Source organism: Callospermophilus lateralis, chromosome 10, assembly GCF_048772815.1.
Source record: "Callospermophilus lateralis isolate mCalLat2 chromosome 10, mCalLat2.hap1, whole genome shotgun sequence".
Classification (NCBI taxonomy): domain Eukaryota; kingdom Metazoa; phylum Chordata; class Mammalia; order Rodentia; family Sciuridae; genus Callospermophilus; species Callospermophilus lateralis.
Window position 1 is genome coordinate 128,015,017 of NC_135314.1, and position 20,175 is coordinate 128,035,191.

The 20,175-nt window shown below is 38.9% G+C and overlaps 1 protein-coding gene across 1 annotated transcript in view; it reads left to right on the forward strand.

The window, feature by feature from the left end:
• The window catches only part of Cpne4 (copine 4), a 337,088-nt gene that overhangs the window by 305,918 nt on the left and 10,995 nt on the right, over positions 1-20,175 (forward strand). Inside the window, exons 10-13 of the mRNA XM_076867682.2 lie at positions 4,344-4,477; positions 13,431-13,485; positions 15,752-15,803; positions 18,058-18,191. Coding sequence (XP_076723797.1) covers positions 4,344-4,477; positions 13,431-13,485; positions 15,752-15,803; positions 18,058-18,191 — 375 coding nt within the window. The remainder of the gene's footprint in view (positions 1-4,343; positions 4,478-13,430; positions 13,486-15,751; positions 15,804-18,057; positions 18,192-20,175) is intronic.

Consider the following 20,175-nt stretch of genomic DNA (forward strand, 5'->3'; position numbering starts at 1 on the left):
AATTGGACATAACTTTCCTACATTCACACATGAATACACAATCAGTGTAACTCCACATCATGTACAACCACAAAAGGGGAAGTTATACTCCATTTATGTGTGATATGTCAAAATACACTCTACTGTCAATAGATCTTTAAAAATCAATTTTAAAAAAGAAAACACAGGTAGGATGCCTTCAGAGGTGCAGAGTGTGGTGACCATGATTGAGGGCATCAGGGGTGAGGTGAGCCACAAGACACTCATTATTAAAAGTGAAGTCTCAGAGCTAGGGTGAGGCTCAGTGGTACAGTGCTTGCCTAGTATATGTGAGGTCCTGGGTTCCATTCCCAGCACCATAAAAAAATAAATAAAAATAGTAATAAAGTACCCACATTTGCCAGTGATTTGCTTTTTTAGATAAATCAGAGTAGAACCAAGATACTATCCATACAACTTCTTTATATTCTCTAGAATTTCTCAGAGCTTCCAAATGCTTTCTCAGTAGGAGAGAAAGGGGTAGCTTTACACCTGGCCTTTCCAACTGCTTTTACCTTTTTTTTCCTGATTTTTATGGGTGCCCTATAATCATGGGTAACAGTGGGATTCATTGTGCCCTATCACAAGCACATAATTTGACCCATTTCGTTCTCCAGTACCTCCCCCCCACCCCCAGTTCTTCCTCCCCTCCCCCCCGATCCTCTTCCTCTACTCCACTGGTCTCCCTTTTATTTTTTAAATTAATGCATTATAATTAGACACATAAGTAGGTTCATACCAGAATATTCATACATGCACATAGCATAAGTTAATTTCATCCCCCAGGACCTCCCCTTACCCGCCCCCCCCCCTCCACCTGGATCCCCTTCCTCTCCTCTACTGGTTTCCCCTCCGTTTTCTGTCCATGCATACCTTTACCTTTCAAACACTATGCACACGTGTGCAAGGTGCATTCCTACATGTGTCTCTTTAAGAGTAAAAGTCTGAGAACAGGGACTCTGTGAGTTGAATTTAGTGCTCTGGAAGCCCCCCAGAGAGTGCCTGCTTCAGGTACTATCTCTCAAGCCTTTCTCAAGTGTTCCCCTTAGAGATATTTTCCTGGAATTATCTGCCTGTATTTTGACCTCTGTCTGGTCAGGGCCTCATAGTGCATCCTAGGGTGCTTTATACCTCCTTCTTTTGCACAGAATACATGTAGGTTTCTTTCTATCGCTAGCTCGTCATCACAGTCCTTGATCAAAGGGATCCTCACCCATAGTCTTCCTTTATTTTTATTTTTTCCAGTAGATTGGCTCTTACCATGAGTATGAAAGTCATCTCAGAAGACGCTGCATTTTATTGGCCCTTTGGGTCCCCTCCAGTCCTGCTCTGCACATTCTCCCACTATTGCGCACATATTGATGATTCTTTCTTGATACTTTGGCAACTGTTGTAATCGCAAAGAACTACTCTGACAAAATCATTCTTCCCTCCATCAGCCTGCCAGCTGCTCTCCCTACCTTCAGGCCAAACACCTCCACTTTTCCATGAGAATCTTCCTGGTGTGTTGGTCTCAGATTCACACATTCTTGTGGGTGTAGGATGGTATAATAGTAAAACATAGTTTTGGGAGCCATGAAGATTTAGGTTTAAACCCAGTTCCACCCCCTACTAGCTGGACAAACTTCACTTTTGAGCATCAGTGTTATCAATAAAAAGGAACAGCAATCTCGACCTCACACAGAGTTTTTATGAAAATGAAATAACATCATGCTTGTAGAGTACACTGCCTGGCACCAAGAAAGGGTTTTAACAAAAGTCATTCCTCTCTTCTCCCCTTTGTTAGCCATCTCGGGGTGGAACTGCAGTTTTCTTTTGCATGACTTTTCTTTTCACACTGTTAGCGCTCACATTTTGTCAGTAGATTATCCTTTTTTGAAAATATCTCATCGTTCTGAAAGCAGAATTTGAATCGTACCCAATTTTCAACATGATCCTATAGAAGGGTTAAGAAAGAAAGGGAAAACTAAATTAGTGATGAAAAATAACTTCACAAAAGAAAGAAAAAGAGGTTGTGAGTTACCATTAGTCTATTGCTTTTCTTTTTTAGTCATTTTGATATGATTACAGGGTCACAATATTTTTTTCCCATCAAATTTATTCTTTAAATAAGCAAAAAGAAAGCACATGTTGTCTTTTCTTTATCCTGACAGAAGTAATGTCCCATTATCTAAAAATCCAATGGAGCATTCCAGTTATTTGTGATAGTGGAATTAACCAAATATAATTCAAATAACATTTCCCATCTTTGGTTCCTTCAGGTTATATAAGAAATTAGAGACTCCTGGTCATTAGTGAGACAGTGGGTATATTCTACTGTCCTTGGAAGGAGAGAAAAGCTGCAACATGAATGTTTACTTCCTTCCTATGACTCTTTTTTTAATTGATTTAAAAAGTAAATAAATAAATGACACCAGAATACATTACAATTCTTATTACACATACATACCACAATTTTTCCTATCTCTGTTTGTATATAAAGTATTTTGACACCCAATTTGTGTCTTCATACACGTACTTTTCCACCATCCTTGCTAATCCACTGCCCTCTTTCCCTCCCACCCCTCTGCCCAATCTAGAATTCATCTATTCCTCCCATGCTCCTCCTCCCTACCCCACTATGAGTCAGCCTCCTTATATGAGAAAACATTCAGCATTTGTTTTTGTTTTTGTTTTTTTTGGGGGGGCGGGGTATTGGCCAACGCCATCCATTTACCTGCAAATGCCATGATTTTATTCTCTTTTATTGCTGAGTAATATTCCATTGTGTATATATGCCACATTTTCTTTATCCATTCATCCACTGAAGGGCGTCTAGTTTGGCTCCACAGTTTAGCTATTGTGAATTGTGCTGCTATAAACATTTTTTTTTTTTTTGAGAGAGAGAGAGAGAATTTCAATATTTATTTATTTATTTATTTATTTATTTATTTATTTATTTATTTATTTTTTAGTTTTCAGTGGACACAACATCTTTGTTTGTATGTGGTGCTGAGGATAATAACCCGGGCTGCACGCATGCCAGGTGTGCGCGCTACCGCTACCCCTTGAGCCACATCTCCAGCCCTGCTATAAACATTGATATGGCTGTGTCCCTGCAGTATGCTGTTTTTAAGTCCTTTGGGTATAGTCCGAGGAGAGGGATAGCTGGATCAAATGGCGGTTCCATTCCCAGTTTTCCAAGGAATCTCCATACTGCTTTCCATATTGGCTGCACCAGTTTGCAGTCCCACCGGCAATGTATGAGTGTGCCTTTTTACCCACATCCTCCCCAACACTTATGGTTGTTTGTCTTCATAATAGCTGCCATTCTTACTGGAGTGAGATGGTTTCTTAGAGTAGTTTTGATTTGCATTTTTCTAATTGCTAGAGTCTCCTCTTTTAACCTCCCTCACCCCAAGTTTATACATGTTTGAGAGTTGTAGTTTTTTTTTTTTTCTGGGTTTGTTTGTTTGTTTGTTTGTTTGTTTGTTTTTGGCTGGGTTGACGTTTATTTAGATGGTGATGCTGTTGGAAATCAGAGGAAAATGTTTCCTCACATTTTAACACCACCAAACTTAAGCATTTATTGTTGTTCAGAAGTGTTTGGTGAGTAAACTTTATCTTCTACTTGGATGATTATGAATCAGGTGAAAGAAAAGTTTAAGAAGAGGGATAAGGACTTCTGGGTGGCAAGACAAAGTTTACCTTCTCTTCTTCCCACTCACAATACCAAATATTCAGGAGCCTTCTTTGTTACAGGTAGGAGTCCTTGCATAAATGGGAACCCCAAAAAAATTTGAGTGCCTTACATAGAGCTGCTCCTTGCAGAAAATTTGTTATAACCACTTCAATGCATCTCTGCAATCAGCCACTTATGGAAACACAACAATGGCTTTTTTATGAAGACTGTATTTTCAACACAGAATTTGGGTTTAAGGAATCTTACCTATGCCTCAGAGATAGAATTGTTCTGGCCAGGAAGCACAGAAGTCTTTTCTTAGTGAATTGTGAAATTGGAAGGCAGACATCCTACCCTTATTCTTAATGCCTGGTGACATGGATCAAGAGTGGATAGGCTCTATCACCTATATGTCAATCTCAGGTTCTGTTTTGGACAGGGAGAAGAGACAGCATTGGATAGATGAATTTAAAAACTGCAGAAATGGCCTCCACTAAATTAATAGTATTTCAAGAAGCTAATTAATTTCTTCTCTTACTTTTCTTTTTGGTGCAGGGTATGTAATGTGCTTCTTTTTTTTTTTCCATCTGTGGCCATATCTCTCTCATGGCTAATCGGAGATGCATTCATTGGAACTCCACCTATTTTTGTGTTTCTTTTCCAGGTTGCTATAGATTTCACTGCCTCAAATGGGGACCCCAGGAACAGCTGCTCCTTACACTATATCCACCCTTACCAACCCAATGAGTACCTCAAGGCTTTGGTGGCTGTTGGGGAGATTTGCCAAGACTATGACAGGTAAGAGACTTTAGGTTAATCATCTCTTGAGTGGGTTCACCTGAACCCACTCAAGAGATGATTTGCATTCAGCAAAAGAATGGAAATGAAAGTCTAGCAATTCTTCACATGAAAGAACAGAATAAAATCTCAGCACAAATGTTTCATCTTTTCTATAGCTAGAGAAACTGAGTGCCATGCTGACTTTGGTCACCAAACAAAATCCTTTCTCAGCTTTCTTAAGTGCCTTGCACAATCGCCAGACAGTGATTTGAGTGTGCATTTATGATGTCTTAGTATGAACTTTGCTACTCAAAAGTTTGCTCATGAACTGGTATCATTCCTGAACTACTGAAATAGAATTTGCATCTTAACAAAATTCCTATATGATTTGTGTGTACTTTGAAGTTCACAAGCATGGGTTTATTGGGATGTTATTATATTTAATCCTTTCTCAAACCCTTTATTTTTTTTAAAGTCAGAAAACTACACAAGCAGATTAAGTAATTTGTACACGGTCACATGGCCAGAGGCAGGATTCAATCCAGATCTAGCTCACCCTATATCTTAAGTTCAAAATGACTGACTTCAAATCTATTGGCAACTTTAGCAAGGGTGTGAGTCTGCCTGGGTGCATACGTGTGGCTGTGCAAGTGTGCATGTGTTTGCACATACAGATAGAAAACAAGATTTGTGATCAGATAAATATTATTTATTTCTTCTTGATGGTAAATATTGACATTTTCCACCAAAAAAAAAAAGAATCCCTGTAAGAAGTGATTTGCCTAAATTACATGCAACTGGATTTATTCTGCTGTTTCAGTATTTCCAATATGGGTGAAGGAGCTTAGCTGTTTGTTTAAGAAGGCTGTTTGAGGGAGAACCAATGTAAATATAAATCTGTATCAATCTCAGTCGATCCCCTGGTATAATTATAAAACAAGTCTAGTTAGTAATGAGCGTAACTAATCGACCTTTTAAAGCAGGAAAATAAAGGAAGCAACTCTATCTTTCAGGTTTCAGAGAAATGGTATAGGGCAGCATGATTTCTGTTCTTTCAAGTTTTGTAATGGGTGATAACCATATTTTAAAAACCTGCTGTACACACATCCTAGTGACCAGAATGTATAGAAAAACTAACTTAGGACAGGCTACAGAAATGGTCCCATCAGTCACCTGACTGCTCTTGTGTCTGGATTCCACTTGATCATCAGCAGAAACTCATATGGGGCAGTAAAGCAGTTGGGGAATGAATTCACAGACCCAGTAAAATTAAAGAGCTTTAAACACCCAAGCCCTTGCTGACATTTCCCCTCCTATACATCTAGGGCAGAAGGCAACAGTCATTTTAAATTACCTTGTTGAAGTGCCACTTGTTCTACTTAACCTTGAGATATTGACTGTGAAGATAATTTGAGTTTCAGCTGTGATCTTCAGGCTTCAATACTGGCAGGATTCTTAGAGAGGTTTGTATCAGATGGAGATTTCCACCAGGGAGAGGAAAGAATGACAAAGTGCATCTCCACTCTATCAGAAACTTCTTCAAACTCCCTCAAGATACAAAAACAGTAACTGTCTCCATTCTTTCATTCTCACACACAGACACACCAATAATCTGGTATAATAATGTGTGCCTAGGTTAAAAAGAAGAAAGAAAGGAGCGCATGTTTTCAAGATTCCTAAGTTTTAAATCTTGACATGCATATATATATAAAGTTTTCCTGACTCAGTGGTACATGCCTGTAGTTCCAGCTACTCAGAAGGCTGAGGCAGGAGAATGGCTTGAATCTAGGAATTTGGCAACAGAGTCAAACTCCACTTTGAAAAAGTTACAAGATAAAGTAGGTAAAAACTTTCAACATATATATCCTACAATAGATACTTAATAGGAAAAAAAAAAAAAAAGACTCTGAATCTTCAGGGAAGTCAGTCCAAAAGTGAATTCCAAAGAGAAGACTATAAGTTGTCTGGAATTTAAGATGCCAAAGCTCAGAGCTCTCATGTGATTCTGCAGCAGATTTATCGGATAATCCAGATGCTCATCTATTATGGGGAGTGTTTATTGGAAGCTCCCTGTTGAGCGCTTCCTTTTCCCAATTTACTCACATGCAAAATACAGATACTGTAGTCAGAGTGACATGTACATCTTTTAAAACTTATTCCTGTAGAACATGAACTAGACAAAGCTGGGGAGTATTTTGTATTGCTTCAAAAATGCAGATTCAGTATAAAAATAAAAGGCTATCTTAGGAGTTACACGAAGAATCACCATAAATAATTTCTTTAACAGTTTTAATAGGGTAAGTCTTTTTTCCAATTGGCCAAAAAAATTAATTCTCCGCAGCTCAATGGAACCTTTTCTTTTTCTTTCTCTCTTTCTTTCTTTCTTTCTTTCTTTCTTTCTTTCTTCTTTTTTTTTTTTTTGTATAAAGATATAAATAAGGCAGCTCAACATAAAAGTGGGCAAATTCTGAGAGGAAAAAAAAAAAGGATTGAAAAAAACCTCAACACTCTCATAAAAGACTCCCTAGCAAAATGTGTAATGCAAACCACTCTCTTAAAAACTGACAAGGTTCCGCAGCTTCTCCTTTGTGTGGGTGGATAGACAATAGACAGGCAGAGTCGGGAAATTTCAAGTCAAGGCCCCGGAATTAATTTATTCTTGCATCAAAGTCAGTGAGGTTGGTGCCTATAAAGAAACACTTGAATAAAAACTGACAGAAGGCATCGTTCCCCCTCCTGAAACAACACAGAGGTTTTTAATCCCCATGAGCCTTAGGAAATTCCTCCCCGCCTCTGACAGCTAAGGGTTTTCTTTCTGCCTTGTACAGTCATTGCTACCAGGTCATTATGAGGTGATCCATGAAGTACAACAGCTTGAAAGATGCATAAAGCTCTTCTCAGGGTGGCCTTAAAGGGAGCCTCCTCCCAAATAGCTGGTCTTCGAGCCCAGAAGACAATCCTGCCAGCCTGTTTGATCCCTCAACCTCTGAAACAGACACTGCTGTCCCTGCCTCTGCCTTGCTTCCTCATGTACAAACACGTGTGCAAGTGCATGCACACAAGCACACACATGCATGCACACACACACACACACACTCATAGGCCCACACAAGCTCATGCACTCTCTGCTGGTGCGGGGCACTTTCCCAGCTCCTATAAGAATCCTTGCCTCTCTGCAGCAAGGATGTGGGCATCTGACAACCTGAAATGTCCTCTAATTAAAAGACTGGCCTGCCTGGTAGGAAAAGAGTACAGAAACTGAATACATTGCTTGGAAGTACCAATTGCCATTTTAAAGAACATTCTATAGGAAGCCTCAGAATAGAAAGGGGATATCAAAAACTGAGGCAAGAGTTTTTCTCCACAACATGCTGGGTACTGTGCAGAGACAAGGTTAAAACTGAAATCCAATCTAACAGGGATTTTTCAAGTATAGAGTGTTGGGTTAGTAATCAGAAGGTGGGTTCATATCCCAGTGGTACCTTTTCCACTCAACAACACCAGTCAGAGGTTCTCGGCTTTGGCCACACATTGAAACCAATTGGAAAGCCTCAAAATAACTGATGTCTATCCCAAACCCCCAAGACTCTGATTTGTCTGGTGTGCATCTTGGAATCCAATTTTTTATTATTATTATTATTATTATTATTATTCTATAGGTATCCAGAGTCTATGCCCAGAGTCAAATCTGGAGAGATAGCTCAGATGAAATGATTAAGCACCTTCCTTTTCAGCATTTATTAAGTGCCAGGCACCTCAAATGGTGCTACAAAGACAGAAAATTTAATAAAGCATTATTTTCCTCCCAATAGCTCATAGTCTCATGGGAGAGAAAGATATGTAAATAAGTCACAGCCCAACCTGGCCAAGGCAGCCCTGCCCCATGAAAGGATGAGAAATGCAAAAGGAGAGAAGGCTCTGCTCAATCCTTGCAGGAAGAGGCATGGCCAAGACTCCTAAGGATGGTGGTTCCTGGGCCAATCATAATTCTGCCACTTTTTTCCCTTTTTTTGTTATTATTCTGAATCGTTACATCAGATCAGCTCCCTATAGAGATCAGAATCAACAGAAATGATGAAAAGATCATGGGGGTCCTGGTGACAGTGTAGAACTGGCTTCAAATCCTCACTCTGCTACCTCTATTCTCATGAGATTTATAGTCTTTGGGTCTTGGTTTCTTTGATTGCAAACTGAAGGTATATCTAACTTCCTTTGCAGAGCAATTGTAAAGACTAGCTATGAGGTGGCTAGCCAATACAAGTTCTGCCTGTAGTAGAATAATGGAAAGGGTTACCTCTAATACCCTGAAGTTATTTTTTAAAAAATAAACTGAACACAAAAGGAGAAAGGATGGTGTGTCATTCTAAAATTCATCTTGGACCAATAATTTTTTTTTTACTCATTTGCCCATAAAAAGAATTTTATAAAAATGCATAACCCTCAAGCATTTTTTATTGAAATGTAACATTTTTCATAATAAGTTTTCATTCTGATGAAGCATGAAAATTTTATTGTATTGTAAATATGGACATTTAAAAGTAAATTCTTTTTTATTATATATTTTATTTGTTCATATTAGTTAAAAATGATAAAAAGTAAAATCTTTTGTAGCTCTTGGGACTATCCAGTAGAATCCAGATGCTGTATCTCTTTGATATCCACCATCACTCTTTCAAAAAATAGTGAACCAGCTCTCAAGTTTCACTAGAGAATTTTAGTTTCTTCTTCGTCATCATTTTATTTTCCACCCTCTTCTCCCACAGAATTTATTCTAGTGCATCTTAATAAATTTGGTTTGAAATCCTTTCATTGATCACTGTATCATATATTTCTGTAACAAAAATATGAAGTTGTATAGATTTAATTTTTGTATAGATGAAATTTTTACTTTCAATTTTTCTATGATAAAAAGATTCAAAGTATTTTTTAAATATTGTGTGGGTTGAGTTTTAACTATAATTTATCATTAGTGAATAATTGATCAAAATAACATACATCTGTTGGGAATTTCAGTATTTAATTAGTGCTTACGAGAAGTAAAATGTTATTGTAAATTGACTGTGAATGGAAGAGATTTGGGGAGGGAGTTTCAATTAACTTACATTTCTTTGGATGAGAGTTACTTATTACTAGAATACGAGGAACTACTGTCAATTCTAATTCATTTTTTAAATTTGACAATATAAATACTAAGAAAATTTGTACTTATAAACAATATATGGAAACAGAAAAGGTTTGATCAGCTGTCTTACTCAATTCTTTCAATTCTAATTTATATAACCCCAAAATCACATAATGGTCAATCATCAAAATATGGTTTTATGCTCCATCAGCTGACACAAATACTTCCTAAAAATTTTAAAGCAAAAATTGGCAATCACCTGATTTGCCAAAGGACTTGTTTCCTAGAGAATCATTCATGTTTAGAATTTTTTCTTTATCTGATGCTGCAGAGTGCATATCTGAAGGTATGGTGGTTAAGATTCAGAATAGGTAAAGAGAAATGGTGATTGTGAAAGGAAAGGTGTGAATGGAAAACAGGTCTCTCCATCACAGATGCTCCCAGAAGATCAATTTCAGCAGAGAATATGCATGGAAGTAGAGGAACTGAATACCAAATTCCAAAAGGAAGGAAGGGAGGAAGGAAGGAAGGAAGGAAGGAAGGAAGGAAGGAAGGAAGGAAGGAAGGAAGGAAGGAAGGAAGGAAGGAAAAGCTATTTCACATATCTCCAGAAGAACTTTGCATTTCCATGCACCTCAATTTTAAGATGACTATTTTAGAGAATAGTCTTTACTAAATGTAAGGTGCTCTGAAATGCACCTTGCTCTGAGTTAGTCTCCATTTCCTTGTAGATCAAGTAATTTGTCTTGACATTTGTTAACCTCTTGTTTATTGCAATGCTTTCCTTGAGAGTGAGAGTAAAAATTGTGGTTACATATGAACTTACCATCTGGAGGTCATTTGACCGTGGTCATTCCCTAGGAAGTTCAAGACAGCTTACTCATTACCATGGCGGAACCTGGGCACTTTGATTATATTTTATACTCTTTTAATCTGCCGGTAAGTAGCATTATTGCCTTTACCAATGTGGTAATACACTCCTGACTTTCCAGACTGGCAGTCTTTGGAGGTCATTTTCCTAATAGTTGTTAAATGGCCTTTTGCTTAATGTAGAGTGGATCTAATCCTGAGCTCTTTGAAGTGTGGGCATGCTGATGCTTTCCTCTGTGCATTTCCTTCTTGCATAAGACTACTTTCTACCTGGTTTTATTTTTAAACAGGAAGAATGGATGCTTAAATCTATTGTGCTTAGGCTTGAATGTTTTTTTATTTAGTGTGTTTATTAGTTAGCAGCCTTGTGGTGACTAACTTCAGAGGATTTATCCCTTCTGGCTCATTAATTATTCCCCTTGTAGGTGAGGTTTTTCTTCCCTACCTTCCTATTCTTGAAACTCAATTACATAACAGTGCATTGTGCTCAGCAAACTCCAAGTCCCCAAGGGCGGCTTAGAAGGTATGAAAGGAATATCATCGAGGCTGGAACACTGGGTCAGTGATTAGAAATGGATGGAGCATTAGATCTCACCCCCTTCCTAAACGCATCAAAGAAGAAAATAAAGGATGCTGAGTCTCCCAGTTTTCTGAGTTTTGACTTCTGAGCCATCCCCGAGTTGGAAGAACCCATCCTCCACCCAGGAAAGCCTTCTTTTAGATGTAACTGAAAAGTTTTTCCCCCGCCCTCATGGCCCTTGTTTTGGTTGAGGAGTTGCTAAGACAAGCTATTTCAATATTTTCAAGGACCAGAAGTATATTTTCTCAGAGCTGTGGATAATCCTTTTCATAAGCTGTTGTGAATCTCTATCAGTGTTAATGCTTTCTCTAATACATGCTAGATGCAACGCACCGAAAAGCCTGGATTGATGCCACCGTGAGAAAAAGGGAGAGCTGGTGGTTTTCTCAAGAGTTAGACTTTGACTTCAAATAATTCTGGCTTCCTTATATCTCTAACCCCAAATTTGTCAAGTTGGAGGTGTTTGGTAACATTTTGTCAAATCCATCATTGGTTGCTAAAGACGGCCAATCCGTTAGGTGGTGATGGGCGAGGATCCAACTTTGACCTTGTCCAAGTCAACCACCCTGGGGGGAAGGGATGATGCATGTCCCCTTTTACTTACAGAAGCTATGCAGGAAGGAGCCCTATTATGAATTTCTCTCTCTCCTCAACTAACTCTACCCAGAAGTAAGATATAGGAATTGCTTTAAGAAAAAAAATCTCGGACAGGTTTTTAATAGGAGAAGAAATGGAAGGTTGAAAGCATAAGCAGGAAGTGCCTTCTGTGACGACCAACATTCTAGACCTCCATCGAAATACCTGCCTGATAGCAAAGTGACTAGTAAGGGGACCTGGTTACTGGAATTCCAGTAGGAAATCAGGTTTGATCCTATATATGACCGCTAAATTACAATGATATAACAGATAAGTCATGGGCTTTGGACTCACATAGTACTCCCTGGTAATCATGGTAGGCCACATACTCAGCTTTCCTGAGACTCCCACTTATTCATCTATAAAATGGGAATAAAAATTAAGTGGAACTTCCAAGGTTGTGTGAGAATTAAATAAGTACATAGATATCTTAGTACGTAGCATATCTATCTATGTTGGTAGGGCCCAATTAAGGTTAATTCTTCTCTTCATCCTTCTCTTACATACAGTCCAGTAAGAGTCAGAGTTAAGAAACAATACACGTAAATAAATTAATTGGGAGAGAAATTCCAATGTGCATAAGAGAAACTAAACCCAAGGGCACATATGTGACTGACTCTCATGAATTTTCACAAGAATTCTCCCTTTTTTAGATAGCCACGTCTTAATGATTTAAATTAATGGATTGTCTAGTCATTGATTACTTCTATGGCAGGTGATAAAGGCAGGGCAGAGGACAATTGGGGACAGAGGGCAGTGGAGATGTAAAGACACTAATAAAAAAAGGTAGGGTCTCTTTGAGATCAGGATATAAGAAAAGACACGTAAATAATTTATCACTGCTTGTATGTGATAAGGCGGTGAGTGAATATTGTAGATGAAACCATGCTCTGTCAAGTAACAAGATTGACAAGCTTCCCACTGCTTTTTAATATCCCCTTGGATTCAGGCCCATCTGTATTTGAACACTGGTTCTAATTAGCAGTACGATCATGGGCAAGTCACATTACTTTTCAAGGTGTTTATCCATAAACAAAATGAAAAAATAACTTTCACTTAAAATTTTAAGATTATATATATATACATATATATATTCATATATGTATTTATATACATATACATGTATAGGTATAGGTATAGATATAGATATATTCTTAATACAGTCAACTGTAGAGGTCACCTAATTTATGATCACTTTCCAAAGGAAACAGAAAGTCAGGACAGGGGTAGAGATATGTATAAACTCTGGGCTCACTTTAGTTTTCAGTATTAAATCTAGCAAAAAATTAAGGGAAGAAGCTACAGACTCAAGACTGTAGTCGGGCACAGTGGCACACGCCTATAAGCCCAGTGGCTCTGGAGGCTGAGGCAGGAGGATCATGAGTTCAAAGCCACCCTCAGCAAAGTGCCTCAGCCAGGTGCTAAGCAATTCAGTGAGACCCTGTCTCTAAATAAATACCAAATAGGGCTGGAGATGTGGCTCACTGGTCAAGTGCCCCTGAGTTCAATCTCTGGTGCCAAAAAAAAAAAAAAAAAAAAAAGACTGTAATGAATTTAGGGCATTATTGCTTGGCATTAATTAACCATGCTATTGCTATCTCCCAATCCCACAAATAATTAAGAAGCATGAGTCAGCAGATGGCATAGGAATACCTCCTAATGAGGTTATATGCAAGTTCATGTTTCTCTCCCTCATTAGATGAACAAATGAAGCAACTTCTTCTTTCTTTTCTTTTCTTGTCTTTTTTTAATTTTAATTTCAGTGACAAAATGTTCCCAGCCTTTGGGTTTGGCGCCAGGATACCACCAGAGTATACGGTGAGTGAGTGAAAATGGAATCTTTTACTTTGCTATAGTCACTGGTGACTTAGATTTCTTTTACAGTAATCTCATTTGTTTGGCTCTTGATACATCTATGTTGGTGGGGCCCAAAGAGTTAGAAATGGTCTTGATAACCAGTGAAATTAGCACCTAGGAGCCTATCTTTGATGAAACCCCGTGGTATTCTAGGTAGGTCTTCTAATGATCCAGATAAAGGGTTCCAATATTTAACTTCCTGTAGATATGGTCAGAGGTTTATAAAACAATCTCAGCTCCAAGGGCTCAAAACCCATCCCAGATGGCTCAGGAAGAAAAAAAAAAAATCTTATTGACAATGCCAGCTGTGAAAGCCTGTAGTAATGAAGTCGACACACTTCTTCCTTCCAAGTCTCTGAGTTTCAGTCTTATATGTGAGATACAAAGAGGTACTGAAGGAAGGAGCATTGTGCTGTGGACAATTAAGAAACTGAAAAGTTCTAATGAGGACATTGGAATTTTGTTTGGTTTTGATACTTATTTCTCAAGACACAAAGAAGGTAAATATTATAGATAGAAACATGTCTGTTACAATGGAGTTAAGGCACTTTACTGTGGTCTACCAGATGCCCCTATGGACACTGTGCACAGAGAATTCATCTCTTCTATGCAGGCAAGGCCCAGGAGGCAGCATAATCCTTGCCCCAGCTTCCACCTCACCAATGCCTCTCAAGTCCAAGCTCAGTACAAGCAATACTGCCCAGTCCTCAGTACTTTTGTTTGTTTGTTATTTTGCTATGTCAGAGCCACAGCTTAGGAGGCACATGCTCACACTTGCTCCTTCTTCAAAGAGCTGTCAGATGCAAAGTTTTTCTTTTCTGTGTCCTTTTTGAAAGAGCCAATCTCTCTGTGAGTGCTAGGATAAGCTGTGAATGGAATGACAGGTCTCCTTGGCCTGTCCCCCTTCTTATTTGCTTTGTATTCCACACTGGCTTCCCTGCTAGGCATAGCTATGGAAATTCTAGAAGCACTTGTTAGAAATAAAGCACATGGGAAAGAAGAATAGAGCAGTTATTGACTGGTGATCTGTAAGACATTATTTAAGCCAAAAAGTATTTTTAACATGCTTATTTATTAAAGAATTAAGCAATTTTATATAAAAGATTAGATGTCTGGGTTCTCTTGAAAAACTGAAAAGCCTGTGAACAACCAACAGATGACCTACGTGAGAATTAGCTGGAGCTGAGGAGATACAATCCCCTTCAGATAGGGTGTCAGGTCCAGAACATGGGCAGGTGGACACCCACCTATTTCACCGAGTTGTTTGGCCTCAAACAACTGGTAATGATTGGAATTCAGCTGATTCGCTTGGAAAAAACTAAGGACAGGGGGAATGTGATATCACCAATGCCATAACCTATAACAGGAGGTGTCTTAAAAGGAGGTATCTTTTAACAGCACCCAAGTGAGCCAGTGCTCAGAAATAGCCTTTAAAATGGAATTCTCTGACAAAGAAGAGACATGGGGGACAAAGGAAAAGAAAAGAAATGGAATTACCTGAGAAGTGTCAGGTGATTCAACAAAAACATCCAGATGTCAAAACTTCCCATTTCTTTAATCAGATTTGTGTAAACAATATGCTAATTGACCTTATGCATAGGTCTTGCCAGATAGAGGGATTTGTATTGGAAGATGAGAGGGTATATTCCTCTTTTCATTTTTCAAAAATGTAGTATATTTTACCTGTGAATCTGAAAATATCCTCATGCCCTGTATTCTGCATATTATGTTAGAATGATTTTTAAATGTCACAACTTAGCTGGGTCTCTGTATCACCATGTTGCGCAGACAGCTTGGGCAAATTGAGTTGTTATATTTATATATATATATATATATCACTAGGTTCAAATAGAACTTACCCAAATCTAAGCCTGCAGTCTTTGGCCAGTTCTATCTAGAAACTAGTTGGAGTTACATTTTTCTGAAATCTTTTCTTGGGTGTTTTTTTTTTTTTTTTTTTTTTTTTAATGTGCCTCATTTCCCCCTCCTGCGGCATTTATCTGATTCTGGAAAATCTTCCTGTCACCTCAACTCCACAGGGAGCTTAGAATTCACCCTCGTCTCAGATTGATTGTGTAAAGGCTTAAAATGGTTCCTGCTGCTTAACACATAATGAATGTAACCGCATTTGTTTGCAAACTCTAAACCCCAGTGCCTCCTTACTGGATTAAAGTTGTAATTCTCTTTCTTCCTTTTTTTTTTTTTTTTAATGTTAATTGATGTCTAGGTCTCTCATGACTTTGCAATCAACTTTAATGAAGACAACCCAGAATGTGCAGGTAAATCCCAGTGTAAAAGAAAGCCAAAGTCTTTTTGCCTCTCCATTTACACCTCTCCCATTTTACTTTTTCCTCCACGGTTGTAGCATATCAGTTATGACTGTCTGCAGCAGAGAAGTGGGCTTGCTGGGTCCAAATAAACCATGCTTCTCCAAAAGCAGCAGAGAACAACAATAATAGAGTGGGGAAAAAAAATAAGAGCTAGACAAGACAGAATGCTTAAGAGACCTCGCGTTTGCAGCAAGAATATTGATCTCAATCTGTTCCTCTAGCCAAAAACAAAAAAGGGGCGGTGGGAGGATTTTCACCTGGTGGGCAGCAGTGATGAGATGTTCCTCTTTCTGCTTTCCAGGTTTTCAAGTATCTATTTTTCACACCTTTCTCTCTATGCAGTTATAAGGAGGCGGGGGAAATGGACATCCCTTTACACTTTCAGCATGTTGGCAAGGGGCATGACCTCAGTGATTCCGAATAAGTACCTTCGTGGCTGTGTGCCAAAAAGAGTTTCTCAAAGGCTCTGTCTGGTCCATGTTTCATTATCCCCAGCCAGAAGTTCCTCAACATGACTCCACAAAATAATGAGGCTGAAACTATAATGATAATTATGATCATAAATTTCATTCTAGAATTGTTTTCTTTTTCTATTTTCCAAGTAACAAACAGAGTCCAGTGCGTATGTTGCTATAAAGATCTGAAGACATTCTTAAAGTAGAAATGTCCATATTTCTCTCCTCTTCCTTGTGAAGGAGAAAAGGGGCTGCAACCGGGTTCATTCAGATTCAGTGGAGCATGAAAAGCATCCAGAGGTTTCTTTCACAGACTTGACACTTACTGCCCAAGAATATAATACCAGTATGATTAGATCTGAACACAGTAGCCTCTAAGACCTGATCCTCATTCTGCTATTCCCGCCCCAGATCCCTCACCTGTTTCCATTTATTATGCTTTAGATCCTTCTTCCCCAGTTATTCCCATTCTTTAACTGTAAGAGGTATTTTCCACCAAGACAGTATGAAATGCATACCCGAGTGTTTACCTGGGTCATACTCTTAGAATTCATCTGACTGTTATTGTTTAAAGAACCATCGAACTTCCTTATCTTTGGGAAAAACTTGATCATTTTGTTTTGCAGTACTGGGGATGGAACCCAGGGCTTTGCTCAGGCTAGGCAAGTATTTTACCTACATCCCTATCCCAGCACAAAGGCTCGAGAGACAGAATAGATAAGGAGTTTCCATTCAGTATCACCTAGCTTCACAACCAAGCTGCATAATGATTTGGTCTCTGTCGTTGAAATGACAGGAATCTGTATTTGGGGCAGGGCAAAGCAGGTGCAGATTTTTTTGTTTGTTTTAGTGAGATTGTAAACCTGAGTATAAGGCAAAACAGAACAGAACTTTCATCCAAAAATATGCAGAAGCTGATTTGCAGTGCATGGTGGCTATGAAGAACAATCTTAGGAGAAGCTTATGTGGATCCCTCTGGCAAAAAAAAATCAGGAGTAGTGTGCTGTTTCAGGATAGAAAGGGACAGGATGACAAGCTGGAACAAGGGAGAACAAGAGGTAACACAGGCATAGACACCAAGAAGCTCTATGTGTATGCAAGTTATTGGTAATAGTACTGTTACCATAGAATCGGGATGGCAATGTGAAACGTGATGGAGACTCATCCCATGTTGGAGAAGCTACACAGACAGGGTTGCCTCTCTTGGCAGAGTCCCATGCTTTATTCTTTCCTGAGCTCACATGGCCTTAGGGTGAAAGTACCCCTTTCAATGAGAGGTTGACCATGATAATGAACATCCATTCATCTGAGCTACAATTGCCAGGACGTGACTATAGCAGCCATTTTTCTCATTTATCACACACCTGGTGAGCACTCACCATGTGAACCTTGCCTCAAGCTCCTTGGGGGAATACAAAAATGAGTAAGTCACGATTCTTTCCCACAAGGAATTATGTCTGGAGAGATGGACCTATGGACACAGACTCCTATAGATGCCCCAGTTGGCATTTACCATAAAGTGGCTTTTGACCTTTAGCCTTCAAAGAGGAAAATGATTTCAGTGTGAGAGGAGACAGCAACAACAGTGATGTGTATTCCTTTTTATCTTAAGAACATAAATGTGTTGACAAGAACTATTTGGAGCAATTCAATTCCGTGTGTGTGTGTGTGTGTGTGTGTGTGTGTGTTTAAATATATTTGAAGGGAATATGGAACTGTTGATCTTTGCCCATTTTATTCCACCTTAGGAATCCAGGGAGTTGTGGAAGCCTATCAGAGCTGCCTTCCTAAGCTCCAGCTCTATGGCCCCACCAACATCGCCCCCATCATTCAGAAAGTCGCCAAGTCAGCTTCGGAGGAGACTAACACCAAGGAGGCTTCGGTAAGGAGAGGGGCAGTCCACCTGATCACAGGAGTTTACCCTTCCTCATGTGGATATTAGCCACAACACCCATCCCAGTCTGACAGTAAATCCCTGATTTTCTACCTGTGTGAATTTGGACAAGTGACTTAACCATCCCCTATCTTCAATCTCCTCTTCTAAAACATGGAGATAGTCAAACCCACCTCTGCTGAGTGGTAAGGCTTAGCGAGGTGTCATTGCTTAAACACAGAGAATTCTCAACAATGGGAGCTACTGTATTTACTGAAGTATTTCATATCCACCTCCTGTCCCAGGAAAGAAAAAATAAATCCAAAATAAGCTTGCTGTCCAATGAGCCCATTCCACAGAAATAAAACAGAAGATGATTCTACCTTTTAGTGACAAAGTACAGCAAATATTTATTTCTCATTCTTTTTCCCCCTCAAGAAAAATGCAAACTAAGCCTATAAATCCAAAAAGAATTTCTTTTCCCTAATATTTTAGAAGTAAAAGTAATACTCTAGTAATTTTTGTGTTTATTATTTTAAATGATATCAACATATTTCTCTTTAGCTTTTTTTTTTCTTCAAATTTAGTAAACTATTACTGATGTCCGAAATTCTCTGTGTAATTCCATCCTGGTTCCAGGATGCTACATTCGCATAAATGTAAAAAAGATTATATTCCCTCATCTTCTTACATTAACTCAACCTAACTCTCTTGCAATGCACCCATGTTCCAAGCCTTCCCTCATGTTAGGACAGGTTGAGGACCACACTCCTACCTAATGCCAACCTTTGCTTTTGTGCACTGGCGCACACACCCTCCCAATTGTCCAAGGACATTGACTCATAATTAAATTCCCACTCTTCCTGATTATCATTTATTTTTCCCTTTCTATTATAAACTCATTCCCATTAGCAGGTAAACATTCCATAATGTCTCCTATTTATTAAAAATCTCTCCTATGACCCCATTTTATCCTTTAGCGACTTTCCCTACCTTTATGCTTCTCTAGAGCAAAATTCACTGAAGGAGTTGACGATACTCACTGTCACCATCTCTTTTTTTCATTAGTCACTCTTCCATATGCAAGTAAAAACTACACTTGTCAAAGCCAAAATCACCTCTATCTTACCAAACCCATCAGTCAAATCTGTCTTCATCTACACCTATCAGTGGCTTTTGATACAGGTGATCATATTCCTCTTGAAATACCTTCTTCACTTGGCTTCCAGAATACCACATTCCACTGGTCTTCCTCTTGTCTCAGTGACCACCCTTTGTTAGTATCTCTTTCTGCCCTTACCTCCTCCTCTTGACTTCCAGACATTAAATCTCCAGAATTCAGTCTCTGAACCTCTTCCATTTGTTTGCAGTGTCTGTTCATTGTCACGGCCCTATATACCATATACACACTATGTTTCCCAAGTATGTAGCTGTAGCCCAGCCTGTCTCTGAATGAATTCATACCTTCAACTGTTTTTTATCATCTCCATCAGGATACCAATAATACATATGTAGCATATCCAAATCAGAACTTTTGACCATCTCACTCATCCCAACTCCTTTCTCCAACTTCTCAGTCTATGATTCCAACACTCACCTAGTTGCTTCAGTCAAAAGCTTGATGTAGTTCTTCATTCCTTTCTTTCCCTCATGTCCTGTAGTAGTTACTTTTTGTTTCATGAACATTTGTCTCAACACTTTTCAGTTTAAAACAGCAATAAGCATTTATTATGTCATGCATTTTCTGTGGGTCAGAGATTCAGGCACAGTCAATCTGGGTGGTTCAGGTTGTAGTCAAGATATGGAAGGCTTGATCTGGGGCTGAAAGTTCTGCTACCAAGGTGGTTCACTCACCTGCCTGTCATGTTGCTGCTAGAGGCTTCAGATCTTTACTACACGGTCTGCCAGTGGGCCAAGAAGGAGTAAAGCAGAAGTCACACTGCCTCTTGTGATTTAGCCTAAGAAGTGGCACTCCCTCATCTCCATAATACCC